We start from the raw sequence: 27433 nt of genomic DNA, 5'->3' as shown, positions 1-27433 counted from the left end.
CTTGAACGATTGTTCTTTAGTTTAAAGTAACTACCTAAGGGGATACAAATTGGTTTTGTCTCACTCATGCTGAATTTGTGTAAGACCTTCTTAACATATTTTGTGTAAGATAATTTCAATGTACCTGCACTTTTGTCTCTATTGATTCTCATATTGAGGATCTTCTTGGTTGGATCTAAATCCTTCCTTTCAAACTCCGTTGATAATTTCTTCTTCAAGTCCCTAATCTTGTTCATATTTTCTCATTCAACTAACATGTTATCCACATACAAAAAAGTCCAATATTACAGTTACCAAAATATTTGATGAAGTAATAATGTCTACTTAACACTTCTTGTACATATTATTTGACATACTTGTCAAATCTCATGTACCACTGTCTTGAAATCTACTTCAAATCATAAAAGTTTTTCTTTAGTTTATAGACGATATATTCTCTTCGTGGAACTTCATGTCCCTGTGGTTGCACCATATACAGTTCCTCTTCTAAAACACCATGTAAGAAGACTATTCATGCATTCATCTGCTCCATATATAGATATTCCCCCGTACTAAACTCAACACAACTTTGATATTTGTCATCCTTACTATAGAAGAAAATATTTGAGTGTCCACTCATTCTTTTTGTTGAAACCTCTATAACAAGCCATGCCTTATAGTTTTTGCTGCCATCTGACTCTTCTCTCAGCTTATAAATTCACTTGTTCTGAAATGTTTTTTTTTTGCCATTTGGTAATGCCATCAACCCCCATGTCTGATTTGACTTTAGTAATTGTATTTTGTTATCCATGACAAACTCTCACTCCTTTGAGTATTCAACTTGAGTGGCCTCTTCATAGCACTTTAGTTCATAGTTCTCAATTAGCAAGAAACAATACAAAGAAGAAGAATACATCAGCATTGATCTTGTGATTCTGTTGGACCTTCCGACTTTTGTAGCAAGTGTCTGAAAAACATCACGTGCTTTATTAGATTGAGCATCTTTTCTTTCTTCATCTTCGTGATCAACAATATCTTCTATCTCAATAATCATATGTTCTATTTTTGTCATTGTACATCTCCTTATTAAAAGTAACATCCATGCTCTTAATATTTTTTTAATTTTGATAGCCTTAGAATTTTATGCCTAAATTTATCTGAGTTGTATCCAAAAAAAAGTGCAGTTTCCATATTTTGAATCAAGCATCAATATGAACATAGGATGAACTCCCAAATACTTTTAGATGAGATAGATTTATCTTTGTCACTCGAGGCTTTTTCAGGTAAGCTCTCATTCAAAGGTACTGACTGACCATGATTTATCTGATACACCGCAATATTCACTAATTCTACCCAGAACTACATTGACAAGCTTGCATGCAACTTTATGCTCCTGACATGCTTTGTGATGGTTCTATTCATGCGCTCTACAACACCATTTTGCTATGGCGTCTTTAAAATAGTGAACTCATGCTTGATTCCCCTTGTAGCATATTAACTCTTGAGCCTTTGATCACTATACTCGTTATCATTATCTGATCTATGATACTTCAACTTTAAGATTGTCTCAATTTTAACTATGATTTTTTGCTTTTTAAACACTTCAAATATATCAGATCTATGTTTCAAGAAATACACATGCTTTCTTGGTGTGATCATCAATGAAAGTCATAAATTATTGAGAATCTCTATTCGACCGAACTACAGTATGACCCCATATATTTGTATGCACTAACTCTAACTTTGACGAACTTTAAGAGAAAGTAACATTCTTTTGCTTGTCATAAACACAATTCAATAAAATCTAACTCTATAAACTTTAAACCATGAAGTTTATTTTAAAAAGGAGAAACTTCATACCTTTCAAAAATTTTGTTACTCATTCCTTTTCTCAAAATTTCAACTATAAATAAGAGTTCTCTGGTTGGCAGCCCTTTTTAGTTTTTCTCCCTTTTCACTTTATTTGCTTTGTTATTATGGGATATCGAACCCTTTTAATTATGGGATACCGAAGCCTCTTGATTATGGTATACCAAACCTTTATTCTTCAAGTCTTTTTTTAGTGGCAATAGAAAAAATCTAAATTTAATTACAAAATCTTTTTAGATCAATCATATGTTCTCTTCAATATACTTACATTAATAGTTAGTCTTCAAAATATTATCATAATTCACAAAATATTAATTGATTATTTAAAACTAATATTATAATAGAATTTTAAAATATATGTATTCTCACAGGGAAATTATTGAAATCAGTAGATATTATGACTTATTGGAAGATAAATATCTCATGCATTCAAGAAACTAAATGAGTTGGAGAAAAGAAAAGACGAAAGGGATTAATAGCTTAGGTTTTAAACTTTAATTTTTAAGTTGGAGTTGTACTAAAAATGGTGCACATGTAATTATATATGAGTTTAAAAGATAATATTGTAAAAATTTATAAAATTGGAGCCAGAATTATAATCCTAAAGATTGTTATTGATACTAAGATTTATAATATTATAAGTGTTTATAAAGAAAATTTTAGAATGACCTAGAAGTATTAATACAAATGATATCTCTTGAAGAAAGCATTTTTATTGGAGAGGATTTAAATAAATATATTGGTAGCATGGTAGAATATTTTAAAAAATATTTTTAATAGATATGATTTTTGATTGACTAATGAATAAAGTAGAGTCATATTGAATTTTGCTTTAGCTTATGATTTTGTTATTGCTAACACTTTATTTTATAAAAAGAGATGAGCATAATATTACTTATAAGAATTGATTATTTTTTATGAGAAAAAAAATCGTCTAGATTATAAAGATTGTAAGATCATTCTAAATGAAAATTTAACTACTCCATTTCAATTATTAGTTTTGAATTTTAAGATGAAGGGTTGTAAGATAAGAAAATACAATGAAATATTGTCATAGAATTAGTAGGGGCACTTAAAAGTCAAATAAAAAAATTTTTCGGGTAAATTTATGATCTTAATATTTGGGATTTTCATGAAGAAGCTAATAGTATGTGGGATAAAAGAATGAACACTATTAAAAAAAATGCAAATGATGTACTTGAAGAATAAAAAAGAAAGAGTTTTATAAATAAAAATAGTTGTTGGTGGAATAATAATGTGCAAGAAATTATAAAATAAAAAAGTTTTTTAATAAATATTGGTTTAAATGTAAAAGCTTAGATAATTGAGAAAAATATAAGGTGGCTGTTTGGGAGTTTAAGAAAACAATTTGTGATGCTAAGAATTCTATTTTTTAGTGATCTTTATGATAAATTAAATACAAAATAGGGTGAAAGATATATGTATAAACTAGTCAAACAAAGAGATAAGAAAGTAAATATTTAAATTAAGCGTATTAAAGATGAATCTCAAAAATTATTTTTCCTAGATGAGGATATTCTTGATAGGTGGGTGAGAAATTTTGATAAATTTTTCAATGTAGATTTTAAAAATATGATAACTTCAGTGATTTTCTTATCGTTAATAATAATAATTTTTAAATTTTTTATCATTGCATTAGTTACATAAAGTTGAAACTTTAAAGAAATGAAGGGTAAAAAATCAATAGGACCATATGGCATCCATATAGAAGTGTGGAAATATTTAGTGGAATTGGGAATTTCCCGACTTACTAAACTTTTTAATATTATTTTAAAAACAAAAAAATTACCTATGGAGTGAATGAAGAGTATTTTGTTTTGATTTTTAAGAATAAAGGGAATGCACTAGAGTGTGCAAATTATAGAGGAATCAAGTTATTGTGCCATACATTAAAATTATGGGAGAGAGTAATTGAACATAAGTTAAGACGCGTTACAAAGATTTCTCAAAATCAGTATGGATTTTTTTATTGTCAAGTCTACTATGGAAGCTATACATTTATTGAGAGGTTGGATAGAGATGCACAAAGAGAGTAAGGAGGATCTACATTTGATTTTTGTTTATTCAGAAAAAACTTATGATAAACTTCTAAGAGAAATCCTTTGGAGAGTTCTAGAAATATGACTTATATTTATGTCATTAAATATATGTATACTAGAGCTGCTACTTGTGTTCGAACAAAAGAAGGATTGACCAAATATTTTTCTATTTCAGTTGGATTACATCAAGGATCGACTTTAAGTCCATATCTTTTGCATTGGTTATGGATGCTCTTACTAGACATTTACAGGAGAATATACCTTGGTGTATACTTTTTGCTGATGATATTCTTCTTGTGGATAAAAGCAGAGAAAGGGAGAAAGGGTTCAGAAAAAAAAAACATGAATTATGGAGGTCAACTTTAGAATATAAAGACCTTCATTTGAGTAGATCTAAAATTGAATGCTTGGAATATAATTTTAGTAGTAGTATGTCTACTAGTGGAATTGTAAAAACTGGCAATCAAATCATTAGAAGGATTGAACGTTTTAGATATCTAGGGTCTATTATTCAAAGTAATGGTGATATAAATAGGGATATTATTAGAATTCAAGTTGGGTGGTTGAAGTGGAGGAATGCATCACACGCAAAATGTTGGTTTATAAAAGAGAAACATAAAACTAAGTTAAATTTTGCTAAGATGAGAATCTTTAGGTGAATGAGTGACTTTACAAATAGAGACAAAATACGAAATGAATATATTCGTGAAATGGTTGTTGTAGCACCAGTGACATACAAGATTAGAGAGTCATCTTAGATGGTTTGGTCACATTTAGCGTGAACCAGCTAATGATCTTGTTAGGAGAGTAGATGTTTTAGATTCAACCTATGTTAAGAAAGGTAGAGGTAGATCTAAAAAGATTTGGGCATGTTGTATAAAAATTGATCTTAATTTATTAGAATTAAATAAAAATATGATACTCTATAGGACACAATGAAGAAAAAGGATTCATGTAGCCAACCCTACTTTGTGGGATAAATGCTTGTTATTGTTTTTGTTATTGTTATTGTTGTTGTTGTTGTTGTATTACCTTATCAAGAGTAAATTTAATTCTGGTATAAAAATTAAAACCGTTTAGATTTGTTATCTTTTTGGGGATTATTTGTCCATGTATGCATGTCATGATTTATTATTTTTTTAGTTATATTTTATTTATCATTTTATTTTCCCGATGTTATTTATAATTCATTTATTAATATTATTCAAGAAAAAATTTCATATTTTATTATTAACCATTTGCTTTAATTGCTTAAAATTAATCAAATTATATGGCACTTATTGATGTGAGCATGAGACACGTGAAATTTGAACCAGATGATAAAATATTGGTACATTTGAATCTAGAAAGATTTTCTCAGGAGCCTTTAATAAATTAAATGCGAGAAAAATATAAACATTTAATTAAATTCATGCAATCATTGGAATGAATACTTATAAATTAGAAATTCCAAGAAGTTTTTACATTAATCCAATTTTCATTGTATCTTTTTTTGAGTTTGTTTCATGAACTTGCAAATAATAACTTAGATTATTATGAATTTCCGTTTCCTTGGGAATTCTCTCCCAATACAATGCAACATTGTTGTACATTTTTTTTGTATTTCAAGCTATATTGTATGATCCATTATTGATGGTGGATTTCAGCAATATCTTGTGCATTGGTAAGATCTGCGTGTGAGGCTTCTTGGATTACATTTCATGAATCACAACATTAATGTCTTGATCTATTGGATGAATGTTAAATAATAAAATTAATTTGAGCCAATTTTTTTTAATGACGAGTAGATATGATGAAAATCTGAAAACTGACATTAGTGGTTAATACAATCCTGTACGTTAAAATTAGAAACTAAGCACGTTGGTATTTTTATTTTGTAATTCTCTATTTTATACTTTTTGACTTGGCTCTTGTTCATTTGGAACATGCATGCAAAGATCCCTATGAAAGATAGGTTGTGTTCTCTCCTATGTTGATTTGATGAAGTTGTATTGTTTAGCTTCACTTCTTCACTGATTCATTGGCATTCTGTTTAGTTCTTGGGTCTTGTGCTCTTTTAGTTTTTTAGACGTGGCCTATGGCATCTGAAGTTTTCCGTGGGGTTGCTGACTTTAGGTATTCTAATAAGGACTTTCCTCTGTTGTTGACTTGTCTTAAACCTTCTTATTGGCATATAATTCCTATTTTCACTTTATCTGATTGTTCACTGTTAGTTATTGGTGCTGGAATAAGGACTTTCCTCTGCTGTTAACTTGTCTTAAACTTTCTTATTGGCATATAATCCCGATTTTCACTTATCTGATTGTTCGCTGTCAGTTATTGGTGCTGGTTCGCAGTATGTGATGATTGATATTGTTTGATGGTTCACATTAATATTTGTTTCAGTTAAAAGGTGGATCATACTGACTGGTTCGGCTGTGGTATAATTGTGAACTGGTCCTTTAGTTAGTTTAGTCCAGGTCCAAAATTGTTTTTGCATAAAGATGGTCAAAACAGGTGGTTGAATTGGTGTACTAGCCTGGATTTTTAAGAACAGACTAGTTCTAATATTGAACAGTTTTCAGCTTTCTAATTTTATTTGGATTGCTAGAAATAATATATTTATATTAAAATAGATAAAATGGTTAAAATATTTTGTCCCAAAACTTTGATCTAATATTATATCCAAAATATTTAAGAGTGAAGTATTTTGAATTAAAATGTTGTATACAAAATTGATAAAAATATTATTATTGCATCATAATTGCATCATTTAAATTGTATTAAAGTAACTATAATATTTATTATATCATTTTGCTAACCACCACTTCGACTTTGATTGAACAAGCTTAAATCTTTTGCTTCTTTTGATTTAATGCTCAGTGATTTTCACAATTTTGGTTTTGGGCTCTTCTCTTCAGGAGATTGGATTTACCATGCTGTGTGAGCTCTTTCTTAAGAAAAAAAAGAGTTCTAAAACAGAATTTCATGATTACTGCTTCAGTGGTTTGAATTGTGATTGTGATTTTGAGACTGCTGACTTTGTTGTCTGTTATAATCTTTCAAATGCGGTTTAAGTGTGATGATTAAATTTTAATTAATCCTCTTTTATTTGCAAGAAGCCAAGATTCTCCTTACCTTTTAAACTCTCTTATTGTTCTCTTTTCTTTCAACTAATTTTTTATTTGCTTTGCAAGCATTCTTGTTGTTGGCAGATTTTTTTATCTGATTTTCTAGTTGTATTATCAAATAGAATTGTAAATTTATTTATATTTATTTTATCGTTTGATTTTGTTTATTTGGACCATCATTAAATTGTCATTTGGCAAAGATTCTTTATTTTCAAATTTCATAGTAATTAGCGAATAATTGTTTAATTGTGGTATTTTGAAATGTTCAATTCTAACAAAATGTGTCTTTTCATAGGTAGCATCATCTAGTTTATATCAGGATGCTTATATGGTATGAGCATTACATGCCATATTAAACTGTTGTAAACCTATTTTTTCGTGCAAGTGAAGGAAAATCTTAATTAAAAGCAGGAAGATGGTTCAATTTTAGGAACAAGATCTAAATATTTTGGCTATAAATAGACTGTAATTGTATGCATGCATAAGATTGTGAAAGAATCAGGACATTATTTTGATCAATGCTACAGTTCATCATAATCTTCTTCTTTACTAGTTTTATCCCTACTAATTGGGGATAATTCTGTTGATTGTGATTAAAAATATTTAAAATTATAATGAAAATATGATGTGCAATCACAGTAGGTGTAATATTAACAATCATTAATTAATATTATTAAAAGATAAGATGATGCTAAGTATAATATGTTTAACAATTTTGAATTTATACAGAAGAATGAAGATATAGATAATAATGTAATTTGTAGAAATTAGTTTTGATGGTTAAAATGAAAAAGTGTCTCAAGACTGGTATGTGATAAGGGGATATCTTCGAGACTTAAATATAAATTTTTATAAAATTAGGCCAGTTGTATGGTGTCATGATCCAGTCTGAGGCTTGGAATTCATGGCAAGAACAGATGATCAGACGATGAAAAATTAAATTTTTCTATTTTTATATTTAATAACTGATACTTAATCATCCTGAAACAAACGAAATTGTCACGACTAAAAAGAAAATAGTTAATGCAGTTAAATTTATATTTTTTCAGGCCATTTATTCGTTCGATAGATATTTCCTTCTTTATTACTCATCATTACAGAAATTCTCAAACCTTAAATATTAATGTAAAACACAATGAGCTAACCAAAACTAATGAATATTCATACTCATAAAGTATAGTAACACAATGAAATAGAATATATTATGCATGTTAGTTAAACTTTTAATAAATCAGTATAAAAGTATTTGACATTTAATATTTATGGATATGATCGATCAAGATATTTTAAAATCTTTATTATAGTATGCTATCTCGTTCCATATCTATATCATTTTAACAACCAACTGTCACAGAAGTACTATCCAAAATTATACTAGTTAAACTACTTTAATATAAATATCATTTTTCATTTACGTGAACGGAGGGTACCTTAGTGTCTCATGCCATAAAAGGGTTAACTCCATCGTAGTCAGCATGCACATGCAAACGTACAATAATATTTACTATCAAATATTGATCAATTGATCATTTCATCGTGATTTGTTTAGCAATCAATATATTTGTATAATATTCAATATTTACGATAATTTAAACAATGTTGAGTGTACATGTCATTCTTACAATATGATAAAAAATTTAAAAATAAAATATGAGTATGCAGTGATATCATTATAACTAGTAACTGTAACAGTAAATGCATTTGATCTGAAATAAACAAAAATATTATTATGGCATAAGAACATTTGTACTCATCTCAATGTTGTATGAGTTTTTTAAGTTTCCAATCTTTTAATTTGACTTCACCTTATGTAATTTGATACCTAAAAAAAATATTTACAATAATTAGTTCAATGATTAGTTGGTCATTTTATGCCTATATCAACATTCAACTCTTTGATTTACTATGTAATAATCAACTCAAATTCTAACATTCAATTTCTAATTATTTGCTTATTTACATTTCATTTAGCTAATGATTCTAATAATTTTTAAGTTAAAATTGACACATTGTCTAATTTAATAATTATTATTTTTATTAACCAAAATCAATGAACCAACTACGTGGGGTCGGCTACATGAATTCTTTTTCTTCATTTCATCCTATTTAGTGTCATATTTTCATTTAGTTCTAATAAATTAAGATTATTTTTTATGCAATAAACCCAAGTCTTCCTAGGTCTGCCTTTTGTTAACATAAGTCGAATCTAAAACATCTATTCTCCGAATCGGATCATCAGATGGTCGACGTTTAATGTGACCAAACCATCTAAGATGACTCTCTCCAATTTTGTCCGTCACTGGAGCTACGCCAACCCTATCATGAAGATATTCATTTTGCATTTTGTCTCCAAGTGTAAAGCCACTCATCCACCTAATCATTCTCATCTCGACAAGACTTAACATAATATTATGCTTCTCTTTTAACTGCCAACATTCAACGCCATAGAGCATTGTAGGTCTCACCACCCTCTTATAAAATTTTCCTTTCAATCTAAGCGGTACTTTTCCATCACACAAAAAGCTTGAAGCATTCTTCCACTTCAACCAACTAACTTGAATTCTACTATTAACATCCCCATCTATATCACTGTCGCTTCGAACAACAAACCCGAGATATCTAAATCGTTCACATCTTTTAATAATTTGATCACCCAAAGTTACACTTTTGTAACTAGAGCTACTATTACTAAAATTACATTCCATGTATTTAGTTTTAGTTCTACTCAAATGAAGGCCTTTAGACCCGAATGTAGACCTCCATAATTCAAGTTTTTCCTGGGCTTTTTCTCGTGTCTTATCCTCTAGAATGATATCATCAGCAAAAAGCATAGACCAAGGTACATCCTCGTGTAAACGTCCAGTAAGACCATTAATAACTAAAGCAAAAAGATATGGGCTTAAAGTCGATCTTGATGTAATCCAAGAGAAATAGGAAAATAATTGGTCAATCCTCCTTCAGTTCGAACACAACAACCCTAGTATACATATCTTCAATGTCTTGAATATAAGTCATATCAACACCTTTCTTCTTAGAAACTTTCCAAAGGATATCTCTTGGAACCTTGTCGTAAGCTTTTTTCTAAATCAATAAAAATCAAATGTAGATCCTCCTTATTATCTCTAAACTTCTCCATCAAACCTCTCAACAATTGTATAGCTCCCATAGTAGACCTGCCCGACATAAATCCAAATTGATTATGAGAAATCTTTGTAATATGTCTTAACATATGTTCAATTACCCTCTCCTATAATTTTAAGATATGACACATCAACTTAATTCCTCTATAATTTGCGCACTTTTGTGCATCCCCTTTATTCTTAAAAATGGGGACCAAAATACTTTTCCTCCACTCAAACATATTTTTAGTTTTTTAAAATAATATTAAAGAGTTTAGTAAGCCAAGAAACTCCCAAATCTTTTAAAAATTTTCACACTTCAATTGGAATATTATCAGGTCCTACAGACTTTCCACCCTTGGTTTTCTTTAAAGCCTCAACTTCTTTTTTACTAATGCGATGATAAAAATGAAATGTTTTATTATTATTAACGATATTAGGATCACTAAGGTTGATCGTATTTTCAGAAACTTAATGAAAAAGTTTATCAAAATAACTCACTCATCTATGTTGAATATTTTTTGTAAGAAATAATACTTTTTGATTTTCATCTTTAATACACTTGAGTAATACACTTTACTTGAGTTAAATTTTTTACTTTTTTTTTCTCTTTGTTTGGCTAGTTTATACATATATTTTTCACCCTCCTTGGTTTCTAATATGTTATAAAGATCACTAAAAATAATATTTTTAGCGTCACAGATTATTTTTTAGACTCTCTGCGGGCAGTTTGATAATTTTTTCAGTTCTATAAACTTTTATATTCAAACCAATTTTTATAACATTCTTATTATATCTTATTTATTCTTATACATTATTTTTCCACCACTAACTATTTTTATCTATAGAAATCTTTTCTTTTGATTCTCCAATTACATCTTTTGCTTCTTGTTTAATAGTGTTTGTTACTTTATCACACATAGCATTCGTTTCTTCATGAACATCCCAAATTTTGAAATCACGAATTTTGGTCATAAAAATAATTTTATTTGTGTTTTTTAGGGTTTCTCATCTAAGTCTACGATGTCGAGTCTTAACATTTCTTATTTTACAACTCTTCATCTTAAAATCTAAAACTAATAATCGATGTTGGGTACTTAAATTTTCACTTAGAATGACCTTACAATATTTACAACCTCGATGATCTCTTTTTCTCATAAGAAAATAATCAATTTGTGCTTTATTAGATCCATTCTTATAAGTAATAAGGTGCTCATCCCTTTTCTTGAATAAAATATTAGTAATAACAAAATCATACGCTAAAACAAAATCTAAAATGACTATTTTCTTCATTAGTCACTCAAAAACCGTAACCACCATGAATATTTCTGAAATCTTCTACCACTCTACTGACATATCCATTTAAATCTCCTCTAATAAAATTTTTTTATTCAAGAGGTATCATTTGTATTAAATCTTCTAAGTCATTCCAAAATTTATCTTTAGACCCTATATTTAAACCTACTTGAGGAGTATACACACTTATAATATTAAAAATCTTAGTATCAATAATAATTTTAAGGGCTATAATTTTATTTCTAACTCTATTAATTTTTACAACATTATCTTTTAAACTCTTATCTATAATTACACCTACATCATTTCTAGTGTGACTTATCTAAGAATACTAAAGTTTAAAACCTAAGTTATCAATCTCTTTAGCCTTTTCGCCAACCCATTTAGTTTCTTGAATACAAAAAATATTAATCTTTCTATGCATTATAATATCAACTAATTCCATTAATTAACCATTGAGAGTCAATATATTTCAAGATCATATCTTAATATGAGTTTCATTAGTTTCTTGGATTAACTTCTTTATCCGCTTCCGGCTGAAATAAGGGAACCCTTGCTGTCAATATGGAAGGATGAAAATCAGGTAGCTAAATTAGGAGTTTTCTATAATTTGGAGCTTGCTTATTTAAATTATTTTCATTGTCTTTATTATGATTTATTTCCCTTTTAGCTAAATATTTAAATTAGGAATATGTATTATCAGGTTACCTAAAATAGAATATGCACTTTATTTTATACCTAAAATAAATTATAAAATTATTTTTTAATGAAATGAAAGCAAAGGAAAAAGATATCAAGTCTATTCAGTATTCAGCTTATTTTTCTCAAAACTTTGGCATGATATCATAACCAAATTATTGCCCTAACCACCGATGGTCGTCGGAGGACCTTCAAGACTCTCTTCTCGTCAGCCTTCCTGCGGGACTGAAAGGGAGGAACTATTTTCTTGCCTTGATTCTCGCTTGGGTGCTTTGTCTAAAACCTTCATCTGCTTCTGCTTCTGCTTCGTTCAAGACATCTTCAACAGCTTTGCTCGTCTGCGTCTGTGTCTGCTTCTGCTTCTGCTTCACTCTTGCAAAACTTCGCTTTATCTCTGTCCTAACCGCGCTACTTCGCCACTTCGTCACTTCGTCACGTCGTCTCTGCCCTAGCTGCGTCTCTCCTCGTCAACCTGCGATCTCCTCTTCAAGGGACATAGCCGTGATCTACTCTCCTCCCTTCGGCTCTTCTCGTCAATCTGCAATCTCCTTGTCAAGGGACATAGTCGTGATCTCCTCTCCTCCCTGCGTCTCTGCCTTAGCTGCGACTCCTCGTCAACAGTCGTCTTTGCCCTAGCTGCGGCTCTCCTCCCTCGCGTTGGCCTTAGAGCTATGGTCCTCTCCTACCCGAAATCATTGAGGAAGGTGCCGAATATGTTTGAGCAGATGGTGATATTCACAAGAGGCGGACTCATCTTATGGAATTGCAAGGAGCTCAGCAACGCCATCAAGGGATCTCCAATCATGCTTTTCCTTAAGCTTTTTGCTACCTCGAGTTGCGACGTTGGTCTGGTTTCTTCTTCTTCTAGTTCTCAGCTCTTCTCGTGAAGAACAAGGTGGAATAAAAGAAGTATGTCTTGAAGAATATCAGACTTAATTGAGAGACAGATAGATGTCGCAGGTCTGCTCGCCGAGAGATGGAATTTATTCTGAAGTACAAAATCCATTCCTTGTGAAATACAAGGATTTTTGGGTTGAAAAGGGCTGTTATGTTGTATTATTATTCGTTTGATTCGGACCTTCTTTGTTAGGCATCGCTATTTCTGTGGCATCTTTGACTGCTTCTTACACTCCGCTTCGTTCGCTTCGGCTTCGACACTCTTAGGCTTCGACACTCTCAAGTTTCGACTCTCTCAAGCTTCGACACTTTCAGACTTTGACATTTTCGGCTTCGACACTTTCAGCTTCGGTACTCACAACTCGAGGATTTTTGATCTCTGCAGTATTATCAGTTTCTTGTTGGCAAGTTGATGTTTTCTGATCAGTCAACATCAATTTGAGTTGGGATGTCAATTTAGAAAGATGAAAATCAGGCAACTAAATTAGATTTTTTCTATAATTAGGAGTTTCCTTATTTAAATTATTTTCATTGTCTTTATTCTGATTTATTTCCCTTTTAAATGAATGTTTAAATTAGAAATATGTATTATTATATTACCTAAAATTGATTATTCTCTTTATTTTGTACCTAAAATAAATTATAAGATTATTATTTAATGGAATGAAAGCAAAGGGAAAAGACATCAAGCGTATTCAGTATTTAACCAATTTTTCTCAAAACTTTGACATTGCTTATTTGACACTACTCCTAGGCGTCGGTGTAGCGGCCCTTGCACACTTTTCACTGTATTCAGGTCATATAGCGCGTCGCTTTTAGGGGACGCCCTAACACTTACACAATGTTAAAAAAGATTCATGTCATGATTTTATTTCGATAAAGTTTTAACTTGGTTGTTAACTACCTAATACAACCCTCCACTTTTTCACATCTGGGCTTGGGACCGGCAATGACAGTGTTAACCAAAATCAATATAAAAGAAAATAATCTTTCGGTCTGAAGGGAGAACAAAAGTTCATCATAATGGTGTCGATGTAGTTAACTTTCTGTCTCTACCTTGATCAAACGCAACACCTCGCGATTGCCTTCTTTCTTGAAACAATAAAATTGGCTACAGTAACCCTACAAGCTTACAATCGGGTTTGGCTCGCACTCGAGCATGAAGCTTGCTCGAACTCCCAACTCCCATGAAAATGGCGCACTGATCTTTTCAAATGCTTCGCTGCCTTTGCTTGCTCGATGCCCAAGGTTTTTCTTACTTATGGTACCCAGACCAAACGACTAGAGTTCACACAGTTCACTCCTACTCAAGTCTTCTTTACGCAACTCTTCTTTGGCTTTGTCTCCCTTTTTCTTCCCAAGCGCACACATTCCGCTACGGGGTGTGGCGTCTCCTTTCTTCCCTTTTCTTCCATGCTCTAACTGTAATAGCTAAATTAAATAAAATTAAATTCCCCCTCGCGACACTTCATCAAATTAGAAGCAATGCTATAGAAATCTGAATGATGAATTTATTTCATTGTTCGTTTGAATCGAAGAAATGAGCCAAGTAAGTGAGAGAGCGAGCCAGCGAGCAAGAGAGGGGATGAGTGAGAGCAAGAGCATAAGAGAAAATAGAGGATTAAGGAAAAGGAGATTAACAACTATGTAGAATGTTGTGAGCAGCAAACAGAGGAAGGAAGGAGACAAACGGATTAACTTTCGTGGATCATTGACGTTAGTGGATGCATCTCTAGTGCAAAGTGGAAGGAGGAAGGATTCGTGTGTTGTGTTGGGTCGTCGGAATTAAAGGAAGAGGAGGAAGAAGAGACATCGTGGGTGTGCAGGATAAGGGGGACCGAGCCTTGAAGTGGAGTGAAGCCTACGTAAGGGGGAGATGACATTGGTAATCAAAGTTGAAGGAGGTGACATCCTCTCTGCTTTTCCAAGTTCGTCGAGCAGGAAGCTTTCTATTGAGAAATTAGGGTGAAAAAAAAACAAGAATCGATCCAAATCTAGAAAAACACACAAAGATTTAATGAGGTTTGACAAAGATGCCTACATCTTCGGGAGCCGGGCAACGACTTTCTTTCAACTCCAAAAAAAGAGTACAGAATACAATAGTTCTAGGGTTACGAACAACACAGATATATAACCCTAGTGTACATTACGTAATTACAAAATTACCCTCTTACCATATCGCGGGGCGTTGCCTCCACACCCCCAACCCACATAACGAAACTCCCTTGATTTGGACAAATTCTTCCGCTCCGCTCCGCTTCGTTTCATCATTTGTTCCTTATATGGTATATAAGCCATACCTAACAAATCTCCACCTTGGCGAATATCTAGCACTTTTGGAGAAATACATCATGGAGTTTCTTATACACTGAAGTGGGTTGGGCTACCATGCTTTTCTAGCAACTACAAACATTCAACAAGTCCAAGCAATGCAAGAACTTGCTGATAGTAACTGGTTTGATCAACATATCAACTGCATTTTCATCAGTATGAACCTTCTGCAATAGTATCTCACTAGAAACAATCAATTCTCTGATCTTGTGATACCTGACATCAATGTACTTTGTTCGTTCATGTACTTTGTTCTCGCATGGTATACCTGGTTCTTAGCCAGATAAATAACACTCTGATTGTCACAATGCAACTGAACTTCACCTTGCTCAACGCCTAGTTTCTTTACTGTCCCAGCTAGCTATAAGGCTTCTTTTGCAGCTTCAGCTACTGCCATGTAGTCAGCTTCAGTTGTAGATAATGCCACAATAAACTGAATTGTTGATTTCCAACATATAGACCCTCCACCAAGAGTAAACACATACCTAGTTGTAGACATTCCGTCATTCAAATCACCTACATAGTCTGAATCAACGTACCCTACAACTGAAAGATCATCTTACTGACTGTCAAAAATAATTTCATGTCCTATAGTGCCCTTCAGATATCTGAAAATTCACTTGACTGCTTTCCAATGTCGTCTTCCAGGTTTAGACATGTATTTGCAGACTTGACTAACAACATGAGCCAAATCAGGACAAGTACATACCATTGCATACATCAAGCAGCCAACTGCACTGACATATAGAACTTTTGCAATGTCTTCGATTTCTATATCTGTCTTAGTACAGTGTTATGAAAAAAGCTTAAAATGAGTTGTCACTGGAGTGCTCACAGGCATTATTTTGCTATTCTCAAATCTGCCCAACACTTTCTTAACATAGCCTCATTGAGATAAAGCATAATCGTCTTAAGTTCTATCTCGATGAATCATTATTCTAAGAATCTTCTTCATAGGACCCAAGTCTTTCATGTCAAATTCCTGACTCAATAAAACTTTCAAACCACGGACATCATTCATATTATTTATTCATATTTTTTGCAGCAATCAGTATATTGTCAACATACAATAACAGAAAAATAATAGAACGATCATCAAAGCTCTTCACATAAACACAACAATCATACTCACATGCTTATAGTCAATCTGAATCATGTAGGAGTCAAGCCGTTTGTACAATTGTCTTGAAGGCTTTCAACCCATACAGTGATTTCATTAATCTGCAAACCAGATGCTCCTGTCCAAGTTGAGTGAACTCTTCTGTCAGCTCCATGTAAATCTGCTCATTCAAATCACCATGTAAGAAAGCAATTTTAACTTTCATCTGCTCCAAATGCAAATCCCAAATAGCTACTAATGCAAGCACTGCCTTGATTGAAGCTGCCTTGATTGAAGCTGCCTTGATTGAAGTATGTCTGACCACAGGAGAAGATTTCATTATAATCTATCCCATTCTAGTGTGATATTCCCTTTAATATCAGTCAATGATATTGCTGATTTCCTTTTGTATACCCACTTGCACCCAATGACCTTCATTCCCTCAGGAAGCTGAGCTAGCTCATAAGTGCAATTTTTCTGCGAAGACTTCATCTCCTCAACCATTGATAGCTCCTTGAAAAGTGGTTGGATCATCGCTGCTGATGAGGAGTGCACAAGAGACTAAGTATTCATAACCCAGTCTGCTAGGAGACCTTATATTGGTGTGTTTTTGTCTATCTCTAGCTAAATTGTAATTCTGTAGATCACCTGGAATGGAATTACCAGGTGTTGGATTTGAACCTTCAACTCTCTCAGTTGTTTCTCGATATTGTTCTAAATTCATTTACACTGCATCTGAACTGGAAATATTCTCTAGCACATTGTCTTGATTCTACTACAACATAGACAGTTCATCAAAAATTGCATCTCTGTTGATCACCATCTTCTTTGCAATCGGATCTTAAAACTTGTATCCTTTCACACCTTTCTTGTAGCCCAAAAAGATGTACTTGGATTTTGTATCAGGTTTTGATCTTTCATCTCGAGGTACATGCACATAAGCAGGACAACAAAAAATTCATAAATGATTAAAATTAACTGGATTACATGTCCATACCTCTTCTACAACCTTGCCACCCAACGATTCTCGAGATGATCTATTGATGAGATAACATGTCATATTCACAGCCTCTACCCAGAAACTCTTAGGAAGCCCTGCATTCAGTCTCAAGTATCTTGCCCTTCAGTTAATGACATGTTCATCCTTTCTGTCACACTATTCTTTTGTGGTGTCTTGTGCACTGAAAAATACCTCTGAATCTCATGCTCCTCACAGAACTTCTGAAACTGTGAATCTGTGTATTCCGTGTCTGATATCAGACCACAAATATTTGATCTTTCTACCAGTTTGGTTCTCCGCCTCATCTTTCCACACCTTGAATTTAGAGATTACTTCGGATTTCTACTTCAAGAAATATATCCAAACTTTTCTGGAGAAATCATGAATAAATGTAACGGAATACAAAGATCCTCTCAATGACGATTCCTTGGTAGCAATGACGATTCCTTGGTAGGGCCCCATAAATCAGAATGCACATAATCAAGAATCCCTTCAGTTTTGTACTTTTCAATCATAAAATTGACTCTCTAATCTGTTTTCCAAGAACACGAAACTTATAAAGATCGAGCTTGCAGCTTTTAACACCATGCAACAGGTTTCTTCTATGTAATTTTTTCATCCCACTTTCACTGAGATGACCCAGTCGCATATGTCATAGCTTTGTATTATCATCATCTGACTCCACAGAATGAACTTCATCTACAACTGTACTCCCCAACATTTTGTAGATATTACCTACAGTTAACTTTCCTTTTATCATAGTCAGTGCACCCTTAACAATTCTTATGGTTTTCCTATCCTCATCTACCTTAGGAATAAAACCATTTCTATATAAAGTGCCCATGGAAATTAAATTTTTCTTCAGATATGGAATATGTCTGACATCACATAATGTTCTAACAATGTCATCATACATTTGATATCTGACTTCACCAATATCAACAATATTGTAGCATCTATCATCACCTATCATCACCTAAATAGACTATCATCACCTAAATAGACTAAGCCAGAATTAGTTAACCTGTATGAAGTAAACCACTTCCTATTAGGTGTCATGTGACAAAGCACAGTGAATCAAAAATCCATGCATTCATGAACAGATTTGATGAAACTGAAAGCATATCACCATCGTTGCAATTTGAATTGTCACTCTGCACCACATTTACAGACTTGGATGATGCATCATCTTTCTCCCCAGGCTGCTTCTTGAGCTTTGGACAATCCCTCTTCATATGACCCGACTCCTTACACTTGTAGCAATGAATTCTCTTTTTGGCTTTGGACTTTGATTTGAAATTTCGCCTTACAGAACCCTCCTCTTTTTTCCTTCCACGATCCTGCTTACCCTTGACTTATAAGCTATCAACTTGAGAACTCTCCCCTAAATTCTGCTTCCGCTGGTTGTGAGTCAACAATGCTGCATTAATCTCATCATTTTTTATAGTTTCTTTCCCATACGTCAGAGTAGTCACCAGATGTTCATAAGAAGAAGACAGTGAACACAATGAAATCATTGTTCGGTCTTCATCCTCAATATACTCACATCAAACCGTCACAATTGTGTAATTATTTTAATTGAAGTCATTTACGTGTTATGCCAGATCAGAACCTTTTTGCATCTTCAGCCTATATAGCTTTTGCTTCAGATACAATTCATTCGTACAATATATAATTGCAAAATTATTCATGTACCATACCGCGGGGTGTTGCCCCCGCATCACCAACCTACATAACGAAACTCTCCCGATTTGGACAGATTCTTCCGCTCTGCTTCATTATGCTTCATTTCAACATCTGTCTCTTATATGGTATATGAGCCATACCTAGCACTTTCCTTGAGTATTCTTTCTTCGTCGAGTATGAAAAAGCTTCATGCAACTTTGTTTAGCGCAAAGGGGAAGACGCATCGAGCAAAATGCATGGGATTGATTAATATCGAGTCGAGCCTGAATGCAAACAGAACCGTCGCTTACTAAGGGCCTTAAGAATATTAATTTATGAATTATATATATATATATATATAACAGACCCTCGGTGGCCAGAATACTTGTGGAAAGAGATATTAATTTACATGATGTTACTGAAGTCTGGTTGGGCACAACCCATAATGGTTATTGGCAACAAATCGTCATGAAGCACACTCCTTTATTGTACCGACCCCCATATTGTACCCACTATAAGATGTTTGGTCATGTCCTAGATAAATGCCACAAGTTTCATCCAAATTTGAAATCTAAGGTTCAAGTGAACAAGGATGGGTCACTGCTCTAGACATTTTAGTTCCACCAGGAGAGGATACTACCAGACAGGAGGTGTTATTGCTCCTGAAGAACCCCCCCTGACACTGTTGTTACTGTTACTACGAGTGATGTGATGCTGATACTTTCAAACTCCATAAAAACCAATACTGATGGAATATTACTTACAAATGATAGTGTTCAGACTGATAATCGATAATCAGGAGAGCCTCAGCCTCATAGCTCCACTTCTTCATGAAGTATCCGGTGTAGAGGCAACTCATACTTCACATATACTAGAACCTATTGTGGGTAATATGGTTGGTAATCTTTCTGCTTCAGTTCTACCACCCCATCTGACTGATTCTTCAAAAGAGGAATGTTAGGTCTACTCCAAGAGGAAGAAGAAGAATGGAGGCCGACTCCAGCTCGGGAACATGTTGGATGATACATTGATTACTACTGGCAATGACAATCATCTTACCAGCTTATTAGCTTGCTTCTACCCTAAAACTAGAGACAGAGACAAGACCAAATTGGGTCGCTCTCTAGCCACCTGATACTATGTATTTCAGCACTGTTAGACTTTTTATTTTAGTATATAATGTATTTTTCTGTTTTTTTCAAATTTTGGAATCATTTTTTGTTTTTTGTGTGGGCAGGGTGTCATGTTTGGGCCCTCCCACACATTATATCTGTATTCTTTCTTTCTATTTAATATATTAGTCTTTTTGGGATTTCAAAAAAAAATATTCATATATATATATAAAGTCTGAGGGCAAATATATTAATACGAAAAAAAATATAGAACTGTTGTATGAGAGGACCTAAAGGAAAGCCCAACTCATACAATACAACACATACAAAACCCAAATACGGAACTACTCATACATAATTGTTATATATATATACATACATATATATGTTTAATTATTACTTGTTCATAGTAAGTTTAATTAAATTAGTGATTAAGTGAGGTATGTTTAAGGGAAATTTTAAATTTAGAATTATTTTAATTATTACTTTACAAGTAACACACACACACACACTTATGTATATATTAAATAAATATAATTAAAAATAAATGGAAATTAAGACGTTAGGATAGGATTTGAATGAATTAAATGATAAATTAATTATTAAGTTGAGTGTTGATTATCTTGCCTCTGCTTAAAAAAAAGGTATTTGAATGAATGGAAATTAAGACGTTAGGATTAGGGCTGTCAGAAAAGCTCGTTGTTCGCGAACAGTTCGTGTTCGGTTCGTCAATAAGTTCGTGTTCGATTCGTTCGATAAGTAAACGAGACAAACGCGAACAAATTTTTTTCGTTCGGTTAGTTAAACGTACCAAACACGAACAGTGAAGCGTTCGTTCGTGTTCGAATCGTTATTGTTTGAAATATAAAATAATATAAAATAATTATATATAAAAAATTTATTATATTTTAAAACATTAAATTTTATAAATTATAATATATAATAAAATAATAATAATAATATATTAATATACTATAGTAGTAATATACTAATATAGATATTGTATATTTATATAATATAAGTTATATAATTAATATATAATATTATTTTTATATATTAATATTAGGGATGTCAAATTGGCTCGTCGTTCGCGAACAGCTCGTGTTCGGTTCGTGTTCGGCTCGTTCGTTAAGAAACGAACACGAGCTTATTTCAAACAAACTAAATTTTAAACGAACCGAACACGAACACAAGCTTTGTTCGTTCGTGTTCGGTTCGTTTACACCCCTAGTTAGGATGGGGTTTGCTTATATTAATTGAGTGTTGAATAACACTCAATTTAATCCTATCCTAACGTCTCAATCAACACTCAATTAATATATGAGTGTTATTTTGCTTATATTAAAAAAATATATTAAATTGAGTGTTGATTATCTTAATAAATGGAAATTAAGACGTTAGGATAGGATTTGCTTATATTAAATTGAGTGTTGATTCATTTAATAGGCAGAGGCATGATTTGAATGAATTAAATCAAATAATTGATGCATAAAATGACCATTTAAGCAGATAATTAATTATTGTTAATATTTTTATGGGTATTAAATTGTAGAACATGTCAAAAAAAAAAAAGATTGGAAATCTAAAAAACAAGTCATGCGATACTAAGGTGAGTACTCATATTCTTATGCTACAGTAATATGTTTGTTTATTTTAAATAAAAAGCATTTACTATTATTATCACTAGTTATATCGAAATTACTCCAAACTCATGATTTATGATTATATCGAATTTTTTTTACAATGTAGAAATGATACGTGTACTCAACATTATTTATATTATCGTAGATATTGAATTTTGTACAAGAATGTTGACTGCTTTCTAAATGAGAATGAAATAATAACTATTAGATATTGATTTTTATAGTATGTTTGCATGTGCATGTTTGATTATGATGTTCACCCATTTAGGATACTAACCAGAAAATGCTAAGGTGCCCGTGCATGTAAATTAGAAGGGTTATTGATATTGATGTGTCTACATCGACATAATTTTAGATGGTGCTCATGTGACGGAGTTGCAAATATGATATAGAAATGTTACTGACATAATAAAATGCATTGAATATTATGAACTATCGTGAAAAATTATATTTGAAAAAATAAAATATTTATTATTTTTATGTTGATTTATATTATCTCTGACTAGCATACATATCGTTTTCTCTTTGTTACGTTACTATAGTTTAGAAGTATGAGTATTCACTAACTTTGGTTAGTGAAATATTGTTTTAAACTAATATTTCAGGTTTAATTAATTGATTAAATGATGAGCAATAGAAGATGAAAAAATTATGCAAGTTGCTGACAACCTGACCTAAGATAAATTTATAACTGCTTTAATTTAATTTCTTTTCTGCCGTGACCAATTCATTTAGTAAATGTTAGTTATAAAAAACAAATTTATAAAAATTAAATTTTCACCCTCTGACTGTCTGTACTTGTCTTTGTTAATTCCAAACCTCGCACTGTGTAATGACATTAACTTTTTAACCCTCTGCCATTTCTTCCCTCCACTTCGAGTCAGGGGCCCATCTCTTCAGAAAAAAACTTTTGAGACGGCCACCGATTGATTCAAATTGACACAAATTTACATTCTTTTTTTATGTTTTTTCCCCGGTTATTACATATGGGTTCATAGTTGGCCAATAAAAATAGTTGATATTTAGCTTTGTGGTGACATGAATAAGAAATGAATATGTAACAAAATTAAAAAAAAAATGTATAATATTAAAGAAATACTTGGAGTAACATCTATTAAAGTAATGGAAATTAAAAATAGACTTTTTTTAATTGGAGCATCTACAATACAAGGTAGAATTTGCACATTCAATGAGCGGATAAAATTAGTGATGAGAGGATTAGAATTGCCAAGGAGAAGATAAAAATGTAAAATAAGGATTCATAAAACTAACCCATAACTCTAATGCCACGATGATGAAAACTATTTGAATGAAATTTTTTTTCCCCTCATGTTAAAATGTCAAATAATTACTTTAATTAGTGCCACGAATTGTTCTAAGTACACTAATTTGAAACTTATAATGCCTGGTTTCTTCAAACACTTTACATTAAACAACAGTGCAGAATATGAAATTGTCTCTAATTCTGCTGTATGTGTGGTCCGTGGGTAGCCAAATTATTTAACTTTGGTGCAATCTACAGGTTATTTTCCCCAGTTTTGGAGAGAGATATATATCGACGGTTCTTTTCCATCCTCTTCATGAAGAAGTTCGGAAACTGGGGAAGAGGTGAGTCCTGATATCCCCAATGCTTTTAAGAACAGAAAACTGAGAAAGTAAGCATTCCAGCTCTGCTAATTCTGCTTATTATTCCAGTAGCAGAACATTAAGCCTCATACGGGCTGCTATAAATAGAAAAAAGCAAAGTTTATGCGTTAGATATGTAAATACATAGAAATACCCCTACTGGGATTTATATTCATATTGTCTATTAGAAATATTATGATTTTAATTTAGAAGAATGCAAAATCTCAACCTACAATGGATGTTGAAGTTATGAATTTATGTAGTGTTTTTAATATGGTTTCTATCTATGGCTCATTTGAGTGCTAGAGACAATACAACTTCTGCTAATAATATATACAAGTTCAAATTAAAAAAGAAAAAAAAATTATTTTTTTCCCTCAGTAAACATATCAAGGTATGCCAGTAGTATAAAATTTCTGATTGGTTATGCTGATATACTTTCCATCAAGATGAGATTATTTCTTACATTGTGTTTTATGGTTTTTCCTAATTTGTCATTAGATGATACAAGTAAATTATTAGTCAAATATAATTGATTTTCTTAAAATAAATATAGATAAAGTTAATAAAAAGAAATGCGTTAGGTTAGGCTTTTAGGTGGTGGGCGGGTCAGGTTTGGTGTGAGTTAGGCTTAATTGGGTTTTGATGGTCAATGTGAGCTCGAGATGGGCTTGGGCTCAGTTTCTATTTAAAAAATCGGTCAAGTATGCCCTCTCTATGGTCTGGGTTGGTCCACGGGCCTTGAACTCCACACTAATCAAAATCAACAATTTTTTCTTAATCAAAATTATTTATTTATTTATTTTTATCTCAATTGTGATTATAAATTGTAAAAAAAAATGCTTAGCGGTCACTAGACTTCCAAAGCTAGAAGAAAACTATGGTTTCAGCCCATTAACTGTATAGAGTAATCAGTCGAACCACTTATTTTCTAAAGCTGCTGGTCTCATTCATGATTTCCATTTCCACATTAGTAGTCGCTAATTATTTGGAGGATTTAGATACATACAAATCAATTTCTATGTATTTACATATCCAACACTTAAATTTCATTTTTTACGTACATATCACCTTGCATATGCATGAGAAGGTACATCTCATTGTTCGAAGTTAAAATGATGGTATTTTTTTATGTGATATGAAGCTTTTTTATGATTAATAGAAAGTAATTAAAAGTTCTATATAGTTTTTTTTTTATGTTAGTGAACATATTATTGTGACAATTAAAATATTCTTTGCAAATAAAAGTAATATGTGATGTTAAAGAAGTAAATATTAAAATGTTGAGTGTGAGGTATGTAAACACAAGAATTATGTGATATGTAGTAAATTACTCTAGAAAAATATATTTTTGGGTTGGGCCTTATAAGTGCGGGTTGGGGTTTAGCTCTTCCGGGCTTTGACTTAATCAAAGTGAACTCAGGCCGGGCTTGGCCGCCCAATGCCAAGGCCGACTCATGCCAATTTTTACAGAAAAAAAAGATTTTTTTTTTTTTTTTTCTAATTGGAGTCCATCATAAACTTCAATTTGTATATATGTGCTTTCTTATTGAAGCAAGAAAAAATGCATTTGACTTTTAAATAGTTAAAATAGTAGTATTTTCATCACGATAAAAAGGAATTTGGTGATATAAATATAAAATACAAAAAAAGGGTTATGTATGTAAATACATTGGATGTAAATACTTTGGTAATCGGATGATATGCGTGTAAATGCTCCAATTTATTAGGAGTTATTGAAAGTTTACTTCATGTCATATGATATGATTTTTAACACATTTATTTTGAGTTTTAAATATTTTATTAATACTTTGTGACGAAATACCTGAACCATAAATGAAATTAATACCTAAACATTCTGCATTAGAAATTAAACTATTAAAAGAAATAATAATCGCTATAGAAAATAAGGGGCAAATATATATTGTTGCTCATTGAATAGAGGAGAGTAATCTGGAGTAAAAATAAAAATTATTTGATATGTCTGTGATTTTTAATTAATTATATACTCTTTGAACTATTTTAATTCTAATTAGACAAACAATAATCAACATGACTTGAAAATTTGGGGGTTTATTCCTCATGCTAATAGGGATGTTCTCTGATTTTTCTAAGGTTAGAGAGCTTATCTAGCTTTGAAACCCTAATTTTCAATCCCAAATGCCAATTTTTGCTTAAAATAATTTTATAAACTAAAATATAAATCATAAAATTATGGGATTAATTTTTGTAGGATTCTCCTGGTCAGAGAATCCTAAAAAAATATAAAATGGATTTAAGTAATTTTGTATAATTTTATATTTTATTAAATGTCTAAAATTTATAATAGATTAATTAAATAAAATATTTTTCAAAATTTAACAAAATCAATTCCACATTATAAATGATAATCATATTAACTCACTGTTAGAATTTGGAATAATTTGGAGTATATTTATCACTAAAGTTGATTTTCTAAGTAAAATTGTATTTTTGTATTAAAATAATTATATTAAAGTAAATGCAATTAGAAAAATTTTGAAAAGCTGTTTTCTGAGTTCCTTATGATCAGAACCATTTATGAAAAAAAAAATCTATATTAAGGTAAATACTTTATTTTTTTAGCTTATTTTTTAATTGAAAATAATTAAAAATTACAAAAATACAAAAATGGTCTAAAATGTTCCTAATTATTTTCTGATCACTTGGGACTCATTAGAATATTTTTCCTAGCTTTTCTAAGTTAAATATAATTTTTATAAAGGCTAAAAATGTATTTTCTATAATTTTCCATTAAATTAATTATAATAAATAAATTAAAAGTCACAAAAATGAAAAGTTTATTTCTCTGAGTTCTCTGGACTTAGAGAGAATTACTAAAAATATAAAAAGTAATTTTTGAAATTAAATTATACTTTCTGTTTTAATTAATTGATAAAATTAATAAATAATTTTAATAATTAAAATATAATTTGAAAAAATCATGAAATTTTGTCTAAATGGTCCTCTGACCTAGGTGAACCTCCAATAATTTTCTCATGAACAAAAATTTTACTTTGATTAACTAAATAAATTAATATTAAAAATCCTATTTTTGAGTTAAAAATAATTATTTAAATTAAATGAAACTTGGAAAATCACATTTTTCTCCTCTGATATTGTAATTGACCCATGAGTGTGGTACTCCAAAAATTTCAAAGTCATTTGAGTTATATTTGATGAGTTATGAAGTGAGGAGCCCTAGAAGCAAAATAACAATTTTGGATTCTTAATGCCTTAATCAAATTTTAAGATAAATTAAAAATTTTAAAAGGTTAATTTTGATTATATCAAGTTCTTTTGGATAATTGAGATATAAGGGACTAAAATGGTAGAAACCAATTTCTCGCTCTTTTACAATAAAGTTATAATTATAATTTCCTTAATTATTATAATTTGGAGGTCAATTAAATTAAATGATTTAAAGGTGGTGGGCTTATGTTAGGAAGATGATAATTCACTAATCTAAAGCCCCCTTATTGGTGATTTGATGATAAGGCACAATCTTGATAAGGAATTGAACTTCACCTAATTTATAATTTAATCATTGTAAGTTCACTTTAAATGTTGGACCCTAAGGGCTTAGTAGTGCACTGAGCTCAATTTGAATTTGTCTAGTGAGGATTAGGAAAGAAAACATAATTAATTATAAACATTTATGAAAGCACTACGGGCCAAGCTTTACCTGTTGGCATGAGATCCTTAATAGCTTGAGTTTGTTCTAAGGACACTCATTCACATAACTCTTAAATAAAACATCAACTGACTAATTAAGTACCCTTCTCATGAGATAATTAAAACATCCGGTTCACTGAGCATAGGGTGTATTAATTCATTAATTCATTTGAACTAAATCTAAGTTTGGGATGATTAATTGAACAACATAATAGGTCCAATTGAACTCGAAACT

At 31.4% G+C, this 27433-nt stretch overlaps 1 protein-coding gene across 1 annotated transcript in view; it reads left to right on the top strand.

The window, feature by feature from the left end:
* LOC110029861 (cysteine synthase-like) overlaps positions 1-23792 on the top strand; it is an 85880-nt gene extending 62088 nt beyond the window's left edge. Inside the window, exon 10 of the mRNA XM_020732329.1 lies at positions 23402-23792. Within this exon, the coding sequence (XP_020587988.1) occupies positions 23402-23491 (90 nt within the window). The 3' untranslated portion in view covers positions 23492-23792. The remainder of the gene's footprint in view (positions 1-23401) is intronic.
* The last annotated feature ends 3641 nt before the right edge of the window (positions 23793-27433 follow it).

This window comes from Phalaenopsis equestris, unplaced genomic scaffold (assembly GCF_001263595.1).
Source record: "Phalaenopsis equestris unplaced genomic scaffold, ASM126359v1 Scaffold000608, whole genome shotgun sequence".
Taxonomy (NCBI): domain Eukaryota; kingdom Viridiplantae; phylum Streptophyta; class Magnoliopsida; order Asparagales; family Orchidaceae; genus Phalaenopsis; species Phalaenopsis equestris.
Note: the sequence above shows the minus strand (reverse complement) of the source record. Positions and strands in the feature narration are given on the sequence as shown.